Raw genomic sequence first — 17,896 nt, 5'->3', positions numbered from 1 at the left:
TTTCCCTTGATTTTAGACAACATTTTATTTCTAAAAAGAGCGTGATGTCTTTATACTTTTTTTCTGTCTGTTGACTGGTCTTATTTTAGTATTACCGAGTTTTTGTTTTCATTAATTTAATTTTAATATTAGTTAAAGGTTTAGTCATTTTGTTCTGTAGACTATTTACCAGTTTTTCAGTCATTTTTAGAAGCTTTTAGAATGTGTGTGTGTGTGTGTGTCCAAAACCCCTCTGTAAAACACCGAAATCTAAAATTAAACAAGAACTGTGAACCTAGCTTTGTCCAATGTTCAGATTTCTGTTCTGGACATTAAATAACAATAACAATTCTGTATAACTAATTAGATAATGTCTTATTTGCATATTTAAACATACATTTTCAGAAAAAATTTAAAAAACACTTAAAGTAATCAGCTGAGTAATTTATGGAAATATCTTAAATTTTGCTATTTTATTTATGTATTTTAAATAAGAGCTGTTTCGGCAGCTTTTTGTTACTGGTCACAGTAATCAATGTCACTTTTAAAACCAATTGTTACATTTTATTTACATTTTTTATAGTAAGATTATTAATGGCACTAAGGAATTTCAAGCAATACAGTAGAAATTAAATGTGCTGATGGTGATTTTTCTTTTCGTTTCTTTAATAATAATAATAATAATAACGCACATTAAATCACCCTTTAAGTCAGCTTAAACGTGTAAGAGGAGCGACTAGTGCTTTGTGTGTCAATCATTGTTCTCATCGTCTCTTAAAAATCTCTGTGATCTCTTGTGTATGGACTTTGGAGAGCTTATATCAGCATTTATGTGTGAGGATGGATTATGGATGGGGTCATGGGCCTCCACAGCTGAGAGGCCTGCCCTGACCGTACAACAGAAACCAGCCACTCTCAGTGTCTTCTAAACACAGCACTATTGCAGCTTTGATGTTGTTTACTAATCATATGTGACTTTTTGGCAGCTTTTGACAGACTTTTAAATTCAAGTGTTCATTTCTGCAATTGCAACCTTATGGCTTTGTTTCTCATACTCCTTTGTTGTTGTTTTTTTTTTTTTTTTTGTATTTAAATACATTTGGACAACTTTTGACAATTTGTAACCAGCAAACCATCTGACTGACAGGAGTTATTATTTATTTCAGAATTTTAACCTAATTTCTATAAGTTCAGGGTGATTCCCAGGGACTTGGTTACTTTCCTAAGTACTTCATTAATTATAGCGAATGCTTGGCTTGTAATAAGGAATCTGTACTTGCAAACATATCAACATGTCCCATCATACAAAGCATTTAAGGCAAATGAGCAGATACAATAAAATACTGTATAAAATTTAAATGATATGAATTACACTGTACACTGATATTTTTTGTTTAGTAATATGCATTGCTAAGGACTTCATTTAGACAACTTTAGAGGTGATTTTCTGAAATCTTCAAATTTTCAAATAGTTGTATCTCAGCCAAATATTGTCCTGATAATAGAATATTAATACACCAAGGTTATTTATTCCTGATATATATGTGTGTCACACTCCACACTATGCTGCTGGAAGGAACACAGAGCTGAGGATAATCGAAAGGAGGGGGACACCTTCTAGGAGCGTGCACTGGGGACACCTTTCTAGGAGCGGGCACTGGGGACACCTTCTAGGAGCGTACACTGGGGACACCTTTCTAGGAGCGGGCACTGGGGACACCTTTCTAGGAGCGGGCACTGGGGGACACCTTTGTAGGAGAGGGCACTGGGGACACCTTTCTAGGAGCGGGCACTGGGGACACCTTCTAGGAGCGTACACTGGGGACACCTTTCTAGGAGCGGGCACTGGGGACACCTTTCTAGGAGCGGGCACTGGGGGACACCTTTGTAGGAGAGGGCACTGGGGACACCTTTCTAGGAGCGGGCACTGGGGACATCTTCTAGGAGCGTGCACGGGGGACACCTTTTAGGAGCGGGCACTGGGGATACCTTTCTAGGAACGGGCACTGGGGACACCTTTCTAGGAGCGGGCACTGGGGACACCTTTCTAGGAGCGGGCACTGGGGACACCTTTCTAGGAGCGGGCACTGGGAGACACCTTTCTAGGAGCGGGCACTGGGGACACCTTTCTAGGAGCGGGCACTGGGGACACCTTTCTAGGAGCAAGCACTGGGGGACACCTTTCTAGGAGCGGGCACTGGGGACACCTTTCTAGGAGCGGGCACTGGGGACACCTTTCTAGGAGCGGGCACTGGGAGACACCTTTCTAGGAGCGGGCACTGGGGACACCTTTCTAGGAGCGGGCACTGGGGACACCTTTCTAGGAGCGGGCACTGGGGACACCTTTCTAGGAGCGGGCACTGGGGGACACCTTCTAGGAGCAAGCACTGGGGGACATCTTCTAGGAGCGGGCACTGGGGACACCTTTCTAGGAGCGTGCACGGGGGACATCTTCTAGGAGTGGGCACTGGGGGACACCTTCTAGGGGCAGGCACTGGGGACGCCTTTCTAGGAGCGGGCACTGGGGACACCTTTCTAGGAGCGGGCACTGGGGACACCTTTCTAGGAGCGGGCACTGGGGACACCTTTCTAGGAGCGGGCACTGGGGACACCTTTCTAGGAGCGGGACACCTTCTAGGAGCGGGCACTGGGGACACATTCTAGGAGCAGGCAGTGGGGGACACCCTCTAGGAGTGGGCACTGGTGACACTGGGGGACACCTTCTAGGAGCGGGCACTGGGGACACCTTTCTAGGAGCGGGCACTGGGGACACCTTTCTAGGAGCGTGCACGGGGGACACCTTCTAGGAGTGGGCACTGGGAGACACCTTCTAGGAGCGGGCACTGGGGACACCTTCTAGGAGCGGGCACTGGGGACACCTTCTAGGAGCGGGCACTGGGGACACCTTCTAGGAGCAGGCACTTGAAGATCAGAAGCCCCCTCTGGGCTGGACGAGGAAGAAAGAAGGCTGGACGGGACAAGCGGAGAGAGGACGGGGGCAGTTCACAGGAATGAATTCCAGCAGGGAGCACAGAAGGAAAACATACGTGTGGAACTGGTAGACCTGACAAAACAGAACTGAAAGGACTAGGGTTATAAAGGCAGGATAATAGGGGAAACACAGGTGTATGGAATCAACTAATAATCAAACTGAACCACGACAGGAAACTGACAAAATAAGGCAAAACAGGAATTGAAACACATGACAAAACAGGTCCAATCCTGACAATATATATATATATAAATATATAGTATATAAATAATTTGTATATGTAGTCTTTTTGAAACTTTAATGAAACTGTTATAAAATAGCTTTATGTAAGCTGAATAAAAATAAATATGCTGTGAAACTATGATGAATACAGATAATAATCATGATTTCTGGCATCTAAATGTATTGAATTGTCTAATTACTCTCATCTCAGAAGTCAACTGATGTTACATGCAATGCTCTCGTGATCTTCTGATTGCTCTGTTCAGTAAACCGATGGCCTCCGGTCTGAATGATTCACTGTACTGTTGGTAGAGCATCGTGACTACATGTGTTTGATGCATGACAGAAGCAGCTGGGTGTGCTGGAGGAGGATGTGTGAGCTGTCCCACATCATTTCCTGGGCCTTTCGTGTTCATAGAATAAAATGTGACTTTGTCTGGCAGCTTTGCCGATTTCACAGATGTTTACAAATGTTTGGAGGCGGTTTCTGTTCTTGGTTGTGAGAGACAAGCAGGTAATGGAGAAGCACAGAATATTTATAATATAGCAGCTGAAGTAAGTACGTAGGATGCTTGCTTGGGAACCAACTAGTTTAGTTGGCACTATAAATCTCGCACATTTGGATAAATGAAAGGGGCTTTTAGTTTCTCTGAGCTTTAGAAGTAAAATAGACAACAAAAAACATATAGAATAGACTGACAACTTATAGTTGCAATTACATTTTACTAAACATGACTAATTCACAAATAGTTCGTTATGAACAAAGACTAGCTTATAGTGAATGAGTACAGTGTGAAGACACAAAAAAATATATCACAGTTGCTGCATCAGTCTATCTCTCTCTGGAAATGTTTTATGACAATAAAAATGCAAGCTGTAACTGATGATTTATTTAAGTAGTGACCGATTACATTTCATTATACAACAGGTTGCATCATTACACCAGGAGGTGGCGAAAATGAGTGAGTCGCTGAATTATTCACTCAACCCATTCATTTAAAAGCGAAAAACAGAACACGGCTTTTACAAGCCAATTGCAAATGTTTTCTTAAAAGTGTGATCTTTTAAATGCAATCTACAATTCTAAAACCATTAAACGTGAGGTGTTTGTATAATATATTTAATTAATTTGTAGGGGCACTTGGCTAATCAGGCCAGATTTTAATCAGGTTAGCACCATGTTTGATTGTTGACAGAAATGAAAACAAGGCTGTGAGGGACAGAAGTAAAAGTGTTCAATGGATTGTAATGTTGTTTAACAGCATACCATTTGTTCAGCTAAAAAAACATCTTTCTGGAGAAGTTCAGTAGACAAAAACATCACAAAACAGTTGCGAGTTGTAAAATGATATGATCTAGGGCTTTTATAAAGTGCATGCCAGTGTAAATAATACAAGTTTATCCCTCACAGCATCATTTTCATCTGCTTTCTGCTATCCCTCACAAAACTTTATTTAAAATATGAAATAAGTCAATACAGTTCACGAAGCATTAATTGATGCACAAATCCAACAATAGATAAAAACATCATTGCAACACAAAACAGTTAGTGCTCAGTAATCCACTGCTCTTTTTTGCAAGCAACAGAACTTCCTGTACCTTGGCTGACTAATTTTATCTCATTGGTGAAAGAAAAGCTCTGGAATGTACTTGAATATGTCTGAGTGTCACCTAACCCTGAGGCTTGGTTATCTTTCTTTGAATTCCACCTGAACAGAACAGAACTAAATGGAAGTTGTTTTTCTGTGAAACCTTCCGTATCAGACCTGTCTGAATCCTCCCAGGAATGTTTTTTTTTTTTTCGTTCCCAACTGTCATGTAGGCTACTTCCACATGTATTTCTTGCTCACCTTCTCACAGAGTTCATAATAAGGGCTGAGTATGAATCAGTTTCATCAGGCTGAGTCAGTGGAAACATATGCTGCCATGGACACCAGTGAAAGGATAAGGGTTGTGATGACATCATTACCAGGACACGAGAGCCGGGCAAGTGTTAAAAACAAAAGACGGGAGAGGAACACTGTCGCCGGAAACCACGAAATTGCAAAACAATGGATAGGCATCACAGCCAGGTTTCAGTCTGAAGATGATGTCATCTCTAAATAACTGTCAGTTAAAGGGATACTCCATGCCAAAATTAAAATTTGGTCATTAATCACTTACCTCCATGTCATTCCAAACCTGTAAAAGCTTTGTTCGTCTTTAGAAAACAATTTAAGATATTTTGGATGAAAACCGGTGGCTTGTGACTGTCGCATAGATTGCAAAGGTCCAGAAAAGTATGAGAGACATTCTCAGAAGAATAGTCTATCTGCCATCAGTGATTCAACTGTGACTTTATGAACGACAATACTTTCTGTACGTGAAGAAAACAAAAATAACGACTTTATTTAACAATTTGTCTCCTCTTTGTCCCTCGGCATCACCTCGGCATCACTGAACACAAGCTGCGTACATTCTTCTGTGTCAGCCGAGCCACAATGATACGTTTTCTACATGTATTTACGGTTTGATCTGAAGGAAAACAGCGCATCAGTGCAGCGCGGCTGACACAGAAGAGTGCACACTGCTTGCGTTCAGCGGATGTTCACCAAAATAGGGCTACGGTGACATGGAGAGACACAAAACAAATTAAGTGTTGAATAAAGTCGTTATTTTAGTTTTTTTTTCACTTACAAACATTATTCTCGTCGTTTCATAATGTTATGGTTGAAACACTGATGGCAGATGGAGTATTCTGACGACGCTTTCATACTTTTCTGGACCTTAAGACTGTTTGTCAGTCACAAGCCTCCCGGTTTTCATCCAAAATATCTTAAATTGTGTTCTGAAGATGACCAAAGCTTTTACGGGTTTGGAACGACATGGGGGTAAGTGATTAATGACAACAGTTTCATTTTGGGGTGGATTATCCCTTAAAAGTAAAAAATAGAAGAATCTTGAATAATAGCCTAAAAAGAAAAGATTGTTTCAGTGCAGTGACTTTAAACATTAGATTCAAAATTACTTTGAGTCTTCTAATTCGAATAATTTTTGGTAGATTGATAGCTAGCCTATTTAAGTTCCAACCAAGAGTTGATTCTGAAGCATGTGATCAGTCTTATTAAGTCAGATGTTCATAAGGCTTATAATAGGCTAAGACACACCTTGTGTGATCAACAACATCCGCCTTCTGTTAAGCAGCCTTAAAGTTTAACCTTATAAAGTTACGTTAATCACAGACTTATGAACTATGACCAATCATCCTGGTGATGGTAAATAGGCCTAATGTCAATATTTTCTAGGCTGAGCGCTCAATTCTAATTAGATTAGAATTGGCCACCTTGTGGACGAACTGTGGACATGCAGTGTAAATATGTTTTTAATATATTCTCCACACACACGTTAGTTCTTATGGTTTATGTGGACAGAAAAGTGTGTGCATTTTTAGATTTTCAAAAAAAAACTAATTTTGTATGGTTTATAACCATTTTATATGCCTCAAACCACATTTAAGTTGTAAGACCTATATCATAGCCATGTATGATAAAATAAATATTTAGGTCAGGTAGAGCCTAATTTCAGCTAACTTTAAACAGTTAAATGTTAGATTTACAAGTCAGATGTTCATAAGCTTTATTATAAGACAGATTTTATGAGGGATGATGAGCATCCTTCTGTTTCAGACGTCATCGTGACGGCAAATTATGTTTCTTTTGTTCATATTTGATTAGAGGAAGCCGCCTTGTGGACAAACTGCGTAAAAGCAGTGTGTAAACTGCCACATAAAAGATCATTAATAGTTATCATAGGTCAATTAAACTATTGGTTCACTCAAAACCAGACGATGCTGGTAATATTGTATATAACTTCATGTTTTTAAACTGTTTTTATAAAATCAATATCACATTTGCAATCGTGCAGATAATCGGAAAAAATATCTAAAACGATAAAATAAAAAATAAAAATAAATAAAAAACTGTTGTAGACATGTAATAAGATAGGCTGCCTGATGTTTCTATGATAAAAATTATTAAAATAATTTAAATATAATAATTTTATACTGAACATATGTTACTGAGAATATCCATTTAAGCATTTAGGCGAAGACAAAAATATATACAAACATATATATGCTATTTATTTGTATTCTCCACATAATATGTGTTTTATATGTTATAAAATACCTGAAAAAATATATTATATTATATTATATACATTGATGTAAAATATTGTATATAATATTTACAATATTTTAGGTCAACCAAATCGCACCTGAGATTCTGTAATATGTGATATCTACATGATTTTACAGAGTAGTGTTTACACTGAGCCACTTTCGCTTTATCGTCTGAAAGATGGGATGTTTACTGTGCTACTTTGATCACAAGGAGGCGCTATTACCACAGAATAACCAAACGGGAAGTGATAACCTATAACTTTTTTAATACTCATTCTAAATTCAAACTGAAAGTGTAAATCACACCTTATACATTTCTAGTTTCAGCTATTCACTTAATAAACAGCATAAGCACATCATTGTCTTACCACTGATCATTAACATCCATATATATATATATATATATATATATATCTATGATTAACATCTTCATGGGTTTCCAAATCCTGTCTTTGTCTCATTGTGTTGAAGGAGCTGTTGTTCTAGAGCCCCTCGGGAGAGAATGAATCTCCATTCTTATCTCCTTTATCTTACTAAAGACCTCCTCCTGTCAGTCATTAGTCAGCTGATAGATGATGATTCAAGAGTTGAGGTGTGAAAGGGCTCTCCTGTGATTGGGAGGGGAACATCTGCACCATGAAACATGTCACTACATTTGGTGCAGATTTAATCAAGCTGAGATAACGTTTCCATCTCCAATCCTATTAGAGCAGATCTATTTGTACCAACTTACATGTTACATAATATCCACATTACATAATAACTGAGCAGCATTCTGTGCGGTTCTGTTTTTCACATTAGGTTGACTTATTTCAATAAAGTAATAATACCAAGAAACAGTATTTACAAGTAGAGCCAGTATATACCTAAGGCTTAAGCATGCTTTCATTTGTATTTTTCAGCATTTACTAATGCAATGTAAACTGATATTTATATACAATTAATTTTATTGATATATTCAATTAAATTTTAAATTTTATTTTTATATTTTCAGTTTTCCTTTATTATTTGTAATTTTGTTATATGATTTGGTCATTTTTATTAGTTTTTGTTATTTTTAAATCTCTTATATATAAATCAGTTTTTTTTCTCAGTTTCCAGCAATCTTAATGCTTCAATTTTGGTTTTATTTCAGTTATTGTTAATTCAAATAAATAAAATATTTTGTTATAAAATATTATTTTATATTTTAATATCAATTTAATATTTTTTATATTGTAATATGATTTTCTTTCATTATCTAATTATCGTATTTAAAAATAAATGTGAAATTAGAATATAAAAAAATCATTTTTTAAAAATGTCAGCTTTATTTCACTTCATTTTTTTATTAAATAAAATAAAATGTGTTTAATAGTTTTAATTTCACTAATAACTCTGTTAATATGAACTCTATAAATATTTTATTAAATTATTATTAAATAATTTAGCTACATTAATATATAGAATATATAAATAACACATTAAATTAGGCTATTATTTATTTAAGTGAGTTTATTTATTTTGTTTTTGAGTGTTCTAAAAATATATTTAAAAAAAATAGCAGTTAACTAATGCAAGCATTGTATAATAATGTAACAGTGTTTTCAATTAAAGTTCTACTTTAAGAAAATCTATCTTTGGGCGGTCTTCGGATCTAGATGCAGGTTCCTGGGAACTTCAAAGATTGAAAACCTCTCCAAAAGAGATGAAATAATACATGAGTAATGTAGTGCGCACTACTGTAAGTGTCCTCACTCGCCCACTTGAGCTTTAAACACTTCCTGTAATGTGAGGCGCGTCGCGCGTGCGTTAGAAAAGGACGGGCTTAATCTGGGAGTAAAAGTGGAGTTGCGTATGAGTCGTTCTGACTCCAGAGAGGACTTCCAGCGGACTCCACATCCCTACAGTCAATCTGCAGATCCCAGACCTCCCAGGACTGCAGCTGTGAAGAAGAGATATTAATCTGACCACACTCTGAAGCAGTGAGCAGGAGAAGCATGGGTCTGCAGACCGTGTTCCGCGCGGTGATCATGGGGGCCCCGGGCTCGGGGAAGGGGACCGTGTCCAGCCGGATAGCGCAGAGTTTCGCTCTGAAGCATCTCTCCAGTGGAGACATGCTGCGGGCCAACATCGAGGCCAAGACAGGTAACACAGCTCCAGCTCCGTCCTCTCGTGCCATCTCAGGGTTAATTCACATAAACGATTAAATAACCGAAGCTTTTGTGTTCGCTGCGAGCGGAGTTCAGTTTACTGAAAGGGTTAAACGCAGCTTTGTTAGATAAATAAAAAATGGCTGCAAAACTTCAGCTTCGGTTTTATGCCTGAAAACAGGAGTTAGACTATAATTACAGGTTTTCACTTGGGTTGTGTCTCAAAGCGTAGTGCGCTACCTTTTCTTTCTAGACAGCAGTTTTGAAGCATCGCGCTTTTCAAGTGAGCTCTGGCGTGTGATGCCCAAAGATAACAGCGATTGGGAAGACTTAGACGGGTCACTGGCTTTACTATTCGCACATTTGTGTTGTAGTTGTTTTTTTTATATAAATGCACGAAAGAGTTAACGATGAGAGAGTTCCGCTGATAGTTTCCACGCCCGCTTGATGTGTGACATCCAGCTCTGTCTTCTAGCGCTGTCTGGAGAAACATTAGAGTCGAGCTCTGGGTTTCTGCTGGGGCTTGTACTCTTGTTTGTTATGCATAGACTCTCTGGTATTTTCAGATGTTTGTACTTTAGCTTTTAAAGGCGACGTCTTTCTTCAAAGAATGTGCTTTGCATACTAAACATGTCTAAGACTGTTTACTACAAATGATTTGGCTACAAGTCACACTGAAGCCCAAGCCTGCCGTGCATTCAAGTGTGCTCCGCAATTCAAACGGTTGCAAAGTTGTACTGTGTTCATCTCTAATCTGAGCTCTATAAATAATGTTATTGTAGCAGTAAGCACTAATGGATGCCAGATGCTGTGTGTGTGTGTGTGTGTGTGTGACAGTGGGGTAATGTGTGTATCATAAGTTTTCTGGTGTGCAGTTTTACCTACCACAGTCAGACTAGACCAGATACAGCATATGACCAACATATGAATCATATAGACTGCATATTAATTTAGAAGGAGAGAAATATTTAAACTGTGAGTTATATGCACCTTAAAGTGTACAGTTACAACGTAAAGTAAGACCTTAAAGGGACAGTTCACCCAAAAATGTCAAGCGTTTAGTCGCCCTCATGTCAAAACCTGCATGAGTTCTGTGTAAGAAGACATTTGGAAGAATGCTGGTGAACGAACAGTTAATTTTATCATTAACTTCCACTGTGTGGACAAAAAACATTTTTCACTTCTTGTGTTCTTGGGTGAGTAAACGATGAAAGAATATTCATTTCTGATTTTCCACAGGTGATTTTATATTTCAAGAACTGCTTATTCCAAAAGTATTTATGAATAATATGTATACATGCAGATTTTTCGAGCTCATATTAATTGGGATAGATTAATTATCTGTACTTTAAAAAAAATATATTGTCCATCGCAGAACTATTTACGTAAACTGTGAAATATTATTGCAGAAAAAAGTAACTGCTGCTTAAACATTTGGGTTGGGAAGACTTTTTAATTGTTTTTTAATACAGTAAAACAGTATTATTGTTGAAACAATATTATACATTTAAAATAACTTGTTTATTTGAAAAATGTATTTATGTAATTATATTTTATGCAATATATTATGTAATAAATTCCTTTGATGGCAAGGAAAAGTATTAATCTCTTTCAAATGATTCCAAACCTTGTTATTATAGGCCAGAAATATTTAACACTTACCAGAAGTGTGGGTCAGTGGGTCAAAGGACGATTATTAAAAAGTTTTTACAATGCGCAGAGCCACTAGATGTTTATATATCTGTTACAACAAGCTCACTGTAGTGGTCACACTTCATTGTCATTGGAGTTTTGAGGGTTAATAGCTAAGGTTATGATTCTTTAGCCAAATAATAAACACAAACATATTTTTTTTATATATTTGTATTTTTTGTGATGATTGGCAAATGCATCATATGCCTGTAAATATGTTATTATTAATTAATAATAAATGAATTGCAATTTAATGTTTTTTAAATTAAATGTATTATTAATTTATTTTTTAATTTATTTTTCATTGTCTGAATTTTTTTTTGTCCTTACTGAAAACTGATGAGCTCTTATGCACCTTATGTGCAGATTTGGGTCTCCTGATGAAGTCGTGTATCGATCAGGGTCAGCTGGTTCCTGATGATGTCATCTCTCGCCTCGTCCTGTCCAGTCTGAGGGGTCTGGAGCAGACCAGCTGGCTTCTGGACGGTAACTCTCACCCCGCTCGCCCCGAGCCATGTTGATGATGGATTATGCAGTTTAATCGTGGTCTCTTTCATATTGTCCCGACAGGGTTTCCTCGTACTGTGGCTCAGGCCGATGCCCTGGACAGCGTGTATGATGTGGACTCTGTTATAAACCTGGACGTGCCTTCCCAGACGATCCGGGAGCGCCTGACCTCTCGCTGGGTGCACCTTCCCAGCGGCAGGGTCTATAATATAGACTTCAACCCACCTAAGAAACCAGTGAGTCCTCTGATCCTTTTACATTCCAGATCATTTCCTCAATCACGTTTAACATCACTTTATAAAACTGTAGATAATTAAACCGTAGACGCAGGAAGTCGAACACTCCTGTTCATACGAAAACGGCAAACTACACGGCAAAAAATGGTGTGAAAATCCATTCTTCATTAAAACAGATTTTGGAAACAAACTTAAAGAGTTTTATGAATAAGGCATAAAAGAGATATGTTTTTTCTAAAAAGACATTAATCTTGGCTTGGTTAAACTGGATTGTTTAAGTAGATATTGTTTAGTTATTAGTAATTGGTTTTTGTGCTGAAATGGAGTTAATTCATCCAGAATGCCTTAAAAGTTCGAAAAAGAAGGACACTTCTTTTAATATGAGCAACTTGTTATGCAAATAATATATTTTAGAAGTATGAACTTAACTTAAAATTAACTTAAGTACATCTTTATATGTAATTTTATTATTACTTGTCTTTAAAATATGGTTAAAGTGAACTGCAGAATGCAATGACAAGCCTAAAATATACTTTAATGTCATTTAAAAAGTTGCAATTTCATATGCTTAAAATATGTTCACTTTTCATGTAATATCAAATTATAATAACGTAATAACGCAACAGGTGAAATTATAATCGAGCACTTTAAATGTGATTTAGTTTGTTAGTCAACACATCAAAATAAATGCACTTCTTTAAAGAACAACAAAAAAATATTTAAATAATGATCTAAAATGTACTTTAAAATAAAACATCGTTTGTTTTAATGTTTTAATTATTTTTTTTTAAACAAGAAAAATTAAAACAACAAACAAGTAATTTGACCTTAATAGTGTGTAAAGAAACATTCAGGGACACTTAATTGGATTTTTATTTCAATAAAAAGTAGAACGATTAATCGCGATGTATCGCATCAAAATAAAAGTTTTTTGTTTACATTATATATGTACATGTACTGTTTATTTATTATGTATATGTAAATACACAAACATACAGTATATATATCGAATACATTTATACATTTATATATTCATATTCTCATATTTTACAATATATATAAATATTTATTTAATATATAAGCATAACATATTTTTCTTAAATATATACATGCATGTGTTTGCATTTATATATACAGAATAAATATGCACAGTACACACTCATATATTACACATTTTACTTTATTTTGGATGCAATTAATCGCGATTAATCGTTTGACAGCACTCATAAAACGTCCATATTGTATTTGTATTAGCAAGTACAGATTTTAAAGTGTCTACTTACTGTAGAAACGTTCTAGTACTTTATATATAATATTGAAATATAGGCTACTATATGTGTATGTAGATATGTGTATACACACGAACACACACAGAAATAGTCTTTCTTTAAATACTGTGTAATAAAATAAAAGTATTAAGTAATAATAATAATTAGAGCTGTAAAAGTAAAAACAAAGCATTGAAGCACTGACACAAATCTGTGTTAAACTTGTAAGGAGTCCAAAGAGCTCCTGTGGGGGAAGTAGGTCATGCTATTTCACAACCTGGTACTCAAGACAGATATGAACACTTCTGTTTACGAAGGAGTTTATTCAAGGAACTTTGCTCTCATCCATGCAATAAAACTGGAGCAGGTAGAGGAAGTAATGGAGTTCCTGTCCATTTATCAAACACTGTCAGAGAGAGAGAGAGAAAAAAAGTCACGAGGCCAGAAAAATGTTGCTTAAATAGTTTTTGCTGCACTTTAAAAGATAGTTTAACTTCGTGTTTTATACAAAGTAAAACCAAACAAAGAATAGGTGTTTATATCCAAGATGTGATAAAAATGTACTTTTTTCTACTGCCACAAAGCCAGTGAGTTTGGTTTTAGTGGCACAGCAGTTGAGCATTTGTTAAACTAATACAACACAAGCCCAGTGTGAAACCGTGTTTGTCAGTGTTGCTCAAATACAGCTCAAGCTTATATCAACACAAAACTGTGTCCCTCAAGGTCACCTCAGTTCAGCTCTGGAACTTATCAGCGACTGCCAAAGTTTGTTGGCACTTTCAGTACATGAATTCTTGAGATACGGTAGCTTTATTTGGGTGATTAAGACACATTTGAAAGTGGGCTCTTTGTGGTGGAGGCCTGCAGTGATGTCATGTATGTTTGCGCACAGGGTCTTGATGATGTCACAGGAGAACCGCTGGTCCAGAGAGACGATGACAGTCCTGAAACTGTGTCCAGGAGACTCAAGGACTATGCGAGACAAACACAACCAGTTCTAGAGTATTACAGGTACTGTACAGGAGCCACAGCACTTTAAAGTGTGTTTTCTTTATGATTTATGTTGAATGAAAGAATTCAGTAACACACACGGATGACAATGTTTTGGGGATTATTAAAGGAATAGTTCACTCATGTTCTGTCGTCCTTTCACACACATATGATTGTAGATCTGAAATAATTTCTTTCTTATGTGGAAGCAAAAAGAAGATATTTAGCAGAATATTAATGTTGCTCTTTTCCATACAATGAAAATAATGCTGCTGAGCCCCAAAAAGAACAAAAGAACCACAGAAGTAACTTAAAAGTAGTCCAGACATCTTCTACACAATATTATTAGCCACATGAAAGTGATTATACAAGGAAGAGACCATAATTGAAGTTTTTTTTTTCCTTTTCAGAAAATCTTCCTCAAATCTAATTTGCGTATTTACACATTAAATTATGGAGTATCTAAATTTGTGCACCAGGTTTGATGTCAATACATCAACTGAAACCCTTAAACGTTTACTATTTCAGAAGTTTTGGGGATTTTAAGTTAACATTTTAATAATTGAATGACATATTTGCATGCTCACAATTATTTGATGTCAGAGAATATATAGATAATATATATATTTTTTAGACTCAGACCTTTTTTTAGAAGTGATACTTTAAATCAAACTGAATAAAATGTTAATAATGATAATGATTGTATAATTAGTTAAAATAAATTTTTTATAATTATTTAAAACATTTAAAACATACTAAAACTACTACTACTATTAATAATAATAATGTTTTAACTCTGTATTACTATTTTAAAATACAATTATACTGTAGCATAAAAAATTATTATTTGATAACACAATTTAAATTTACAAGATCTGCTACACTGCTGTAGAGCAAGTGCCGAGACTTGCTACTGCTAATACATCCACAGACATGCTGCTGTGAGCATGTAAGAAATACTCCTGCTGCACATATAACATGCATGAAATAACCCCCATAGCAAACGTGAATCCCCTCATAGCAGATCTATACAGGTGGAGCTGGGGAAGGGGGAGGGTTTCTGGAGTGCGCTGCAAACTGCTACCACTTACATTAGCTAAGTATTTGAATGTTGAGCAGCGAGCTCATTGGCTACCGATACAGGAGAGAACCAATCACCTGTGACGTGATGATGATGTCATGATGTCATACAGAGTTCGATCTATCGGACTGCGCCATCTAGAGTTTCTTGGCAGAACTTTGTATTTATGTCTTAAATTCTTTTATTTAGGTGGAATATTGCAGAAATGCTGTAAACTAATGCCCACAATTTTTATTGTAAAAATTATGCAAATGTGTAACAAAACTGAACCTAGCACATGTTGCAATCCAAAATACATATTAAATTCACTAGCAGAGATTGAGTTGGCAGTGCTTAGTTTTAACCGAGAGGCTTATTGTTTCATCAAAAACACTTGTTTAGGAAACCCCGTGTTCATCAACTGTCACTGGTTCTCCGATGTCGGCTCAAAGGAAAAAAGTTATTAATCTGAGATTTTGGGATGATTATGATGATGAGGTAGAACGATTCCTGAAAGCTGGACTGATGGAGTAATTTAATATGAATAATGACGTGTTTAGGTCATTGCATATGATATTCTCTCTCTTTGTACTTAAACAGGAGTAAAGGAGTGTTGGAGACCTTCTCAGGAACTGAAACCAACAAGATATGGCCCCACGTTCATGCCTTCCTGACCAGGAAAATCCCAGGAAACCAGCAGGCTTTGGGAAAAGCATGATTGCACAATAACCTTGAGGACTACACTGTTGGACTAGAGCACAATTCACCTCTGTGGCCTTAAGCAGTCTACTGTATTTGTCCAAACCTTTGGTGTCACCATCTGCTTTTATGCCTTTGTGAGAAAGTTAGTGCCAAACTACAGGTTTAAGGTCAAACTAGTCTATTACTTAGCTCTAGCGCTGTCATCTTAAGGAAATAAACCCAGCTTAGAGAGTTAGAGGTAGGCATGCTAAGATTAATAGTTGACTCCAAAGTTAATCATTCTCAACTTTCCACTTAGAAGAAGTGCCCAACCCATACGATTTTTTATTATTTTAACTGAAGTGGCTGCAAAGCGTGGACACAGCAGCTCTAAAACATTCCTGTTTATTATCCATAATTACCTTTTAATAACATTATTGAAATTTGTGCATACTAGAGAAGTATTAATTTTAACATTTCACAAATGAATGCAGAGCAAAATGATTTTTGTACGAACCACTGTGGCCATAATTAGCAAAAACACTAATTTCTATTGTAGATAATATGAACCTTAATACTTTTTGCATATACAAAATAATGTATTTTTAATTAAGAAAAGTTTGCACAATACAATAAATAATAAAGGGAAAGAAAATCTATAATGTGATCAAAATGTAGTTTTATAAGTCCGTTTGTATTGATAAACCACTATTGTGTGGTTATGAAGTCCTAGACCAGCAAGGAAGTGCAAAGTGTTTATTCATCTACTTTTATGGCACAGTTATGAATCACTATAAATTGTAGTGTTTGAAAACCTGCTATTGAATAATGGAGATTTAAGTGTGATGCAAAGCATGGCATTTCACAAACAACTGCAATAAACAGAGAAGCTCAAAACTTTTCGTTTTTCTTTTGATATTGAATCAAAAGGGAATACACGGCGCCTTGCAAAAGTATTCAAACCACTTAATGTTTGTCATGTTTGTCATCAATCTACACTCCATTCACCGTAATGGCAAAGCAAAAACACAACTGTCCAAATGTATAAAAAATAAAAAAAAATATATAAGTAGGTTAAAACTCTTAACTCAGTACTTAGCTGAAGCACCTTTACAGCCTCAACTCTTTTTGGGTGTGATGTGACAAGCTTTAATCATCAGCATTTGGCAAGGATCTGCCATTCTTCTCCTCACCTCTTCACCTGACAGGTGGGATGGGGACAGATGTACATTTTCAGGTTTTTCCAGAAATATTTGACTGGGTTCAATCCCAGGCTGTGGCTGGGCCACTCAAGAACATTCACAGAGTTGTCTATAAGCCACTGTTGTTGTGTGTTTAGGCTCATTGACCTGTTGGAAGGTGAACCTTCTGCCCAGTCTGAGCTCCTGAATGCTCTACACTAGGTTTTCATTAAGACTTTCTTAATATTTTGGTGCACTGAGCGTTTCTTCTACTCTGACAAGTCCCTCAGTCCCGGCTGCTCCCAGCACACTTTACTCAGGTGATGCAGGTGATGAGCAGAGCTGGTTTCCTTCAAACATGATGCTTATAATTGAGGTTCGTCAGACCAGAAAATCTTGTTTCTCACCGTCTGAGGGTCCTTTAGGTGCTGTTTTGCACATTTCAAGTGTGTTTTCATGAGTCTTCACTGAAGTGAAGGCTGAGTTTGGTCACACCACCATAAAGCAGGTTGTGTCAAATGTCTTCCATTATGGATAATGTAGGCAACATGCTTCTGTGACCCTTCGATGCAGCAGAAATGTTTTCTGAACTCTTCCCCAGATGTGTGGTTTGATGCAATCCTGTCTCTGGGCTCTACAGGCAGTTTCTGCTTTCACCTCAGGGCTTGGTCTTTGCTCTAATATGCATTATCCGCTATTAAACCTTTTATTAAGACATGTGTGCCTTTCCAAATCATACCCATTCAGTTGAATTTGCCACAGGTTAGCTTCATCCGAAGTGAAGTAACATCTTCAAG

The 17,896-nt window shown here is 36.7% G+C and overlaps 1 protein-coding gene across 1 annotated transcript; it reads left to right on the top strand.

Moving 5' to 3' along the window:
• The first annotated feature begins 9,138 nt into the window (after positions 1-9,138).
• Positions 9,139-16,815, top strand: LOC113109668 (GTP:AMP phosphotransferase AK3, mitochondrial). Its single transcript, XM_026273381.1, has 5 exons — positions 9,139-9,479; positions 11,543-11,662; positions 11,747-11,919; positions 14,080-14,198; positions 15,838-16,815. The coding sequence occupies exons 1-5, from the start codon at positions 9,332-9,334 to the stop codon at positions 15,953-15,955; spliced, it is 678 nt and encodes a 225-aa protein (XP_026129166.1). The 5' UTR covers positions 9,139-9,331; the 3' UTR covers positions 15,956-16,815.
• Positions 16,816-17,896: the final 1,081 nt, after the last annotated feature.

The sequence above is a fragment of the Carassius auratus genome, chromosome 10 (assembly GCF_003368295.1).
Source record: "Carassius auratus strain Wakin chromosome 10, ASM336829v1, whole genome shotgun sequence".
NCBI classification, from domain to species: domain Eukaryota; kingdom Metazoa; phylum Chordata; class Actinopteri; order Cypriniformes; family Cyprinidae; genus Carassius; species Carassius auratus.
Note: the sequence above shows the minus strand (reverse complement) of the source record. Positions and strands in the feature narration are given on the sequence as shown.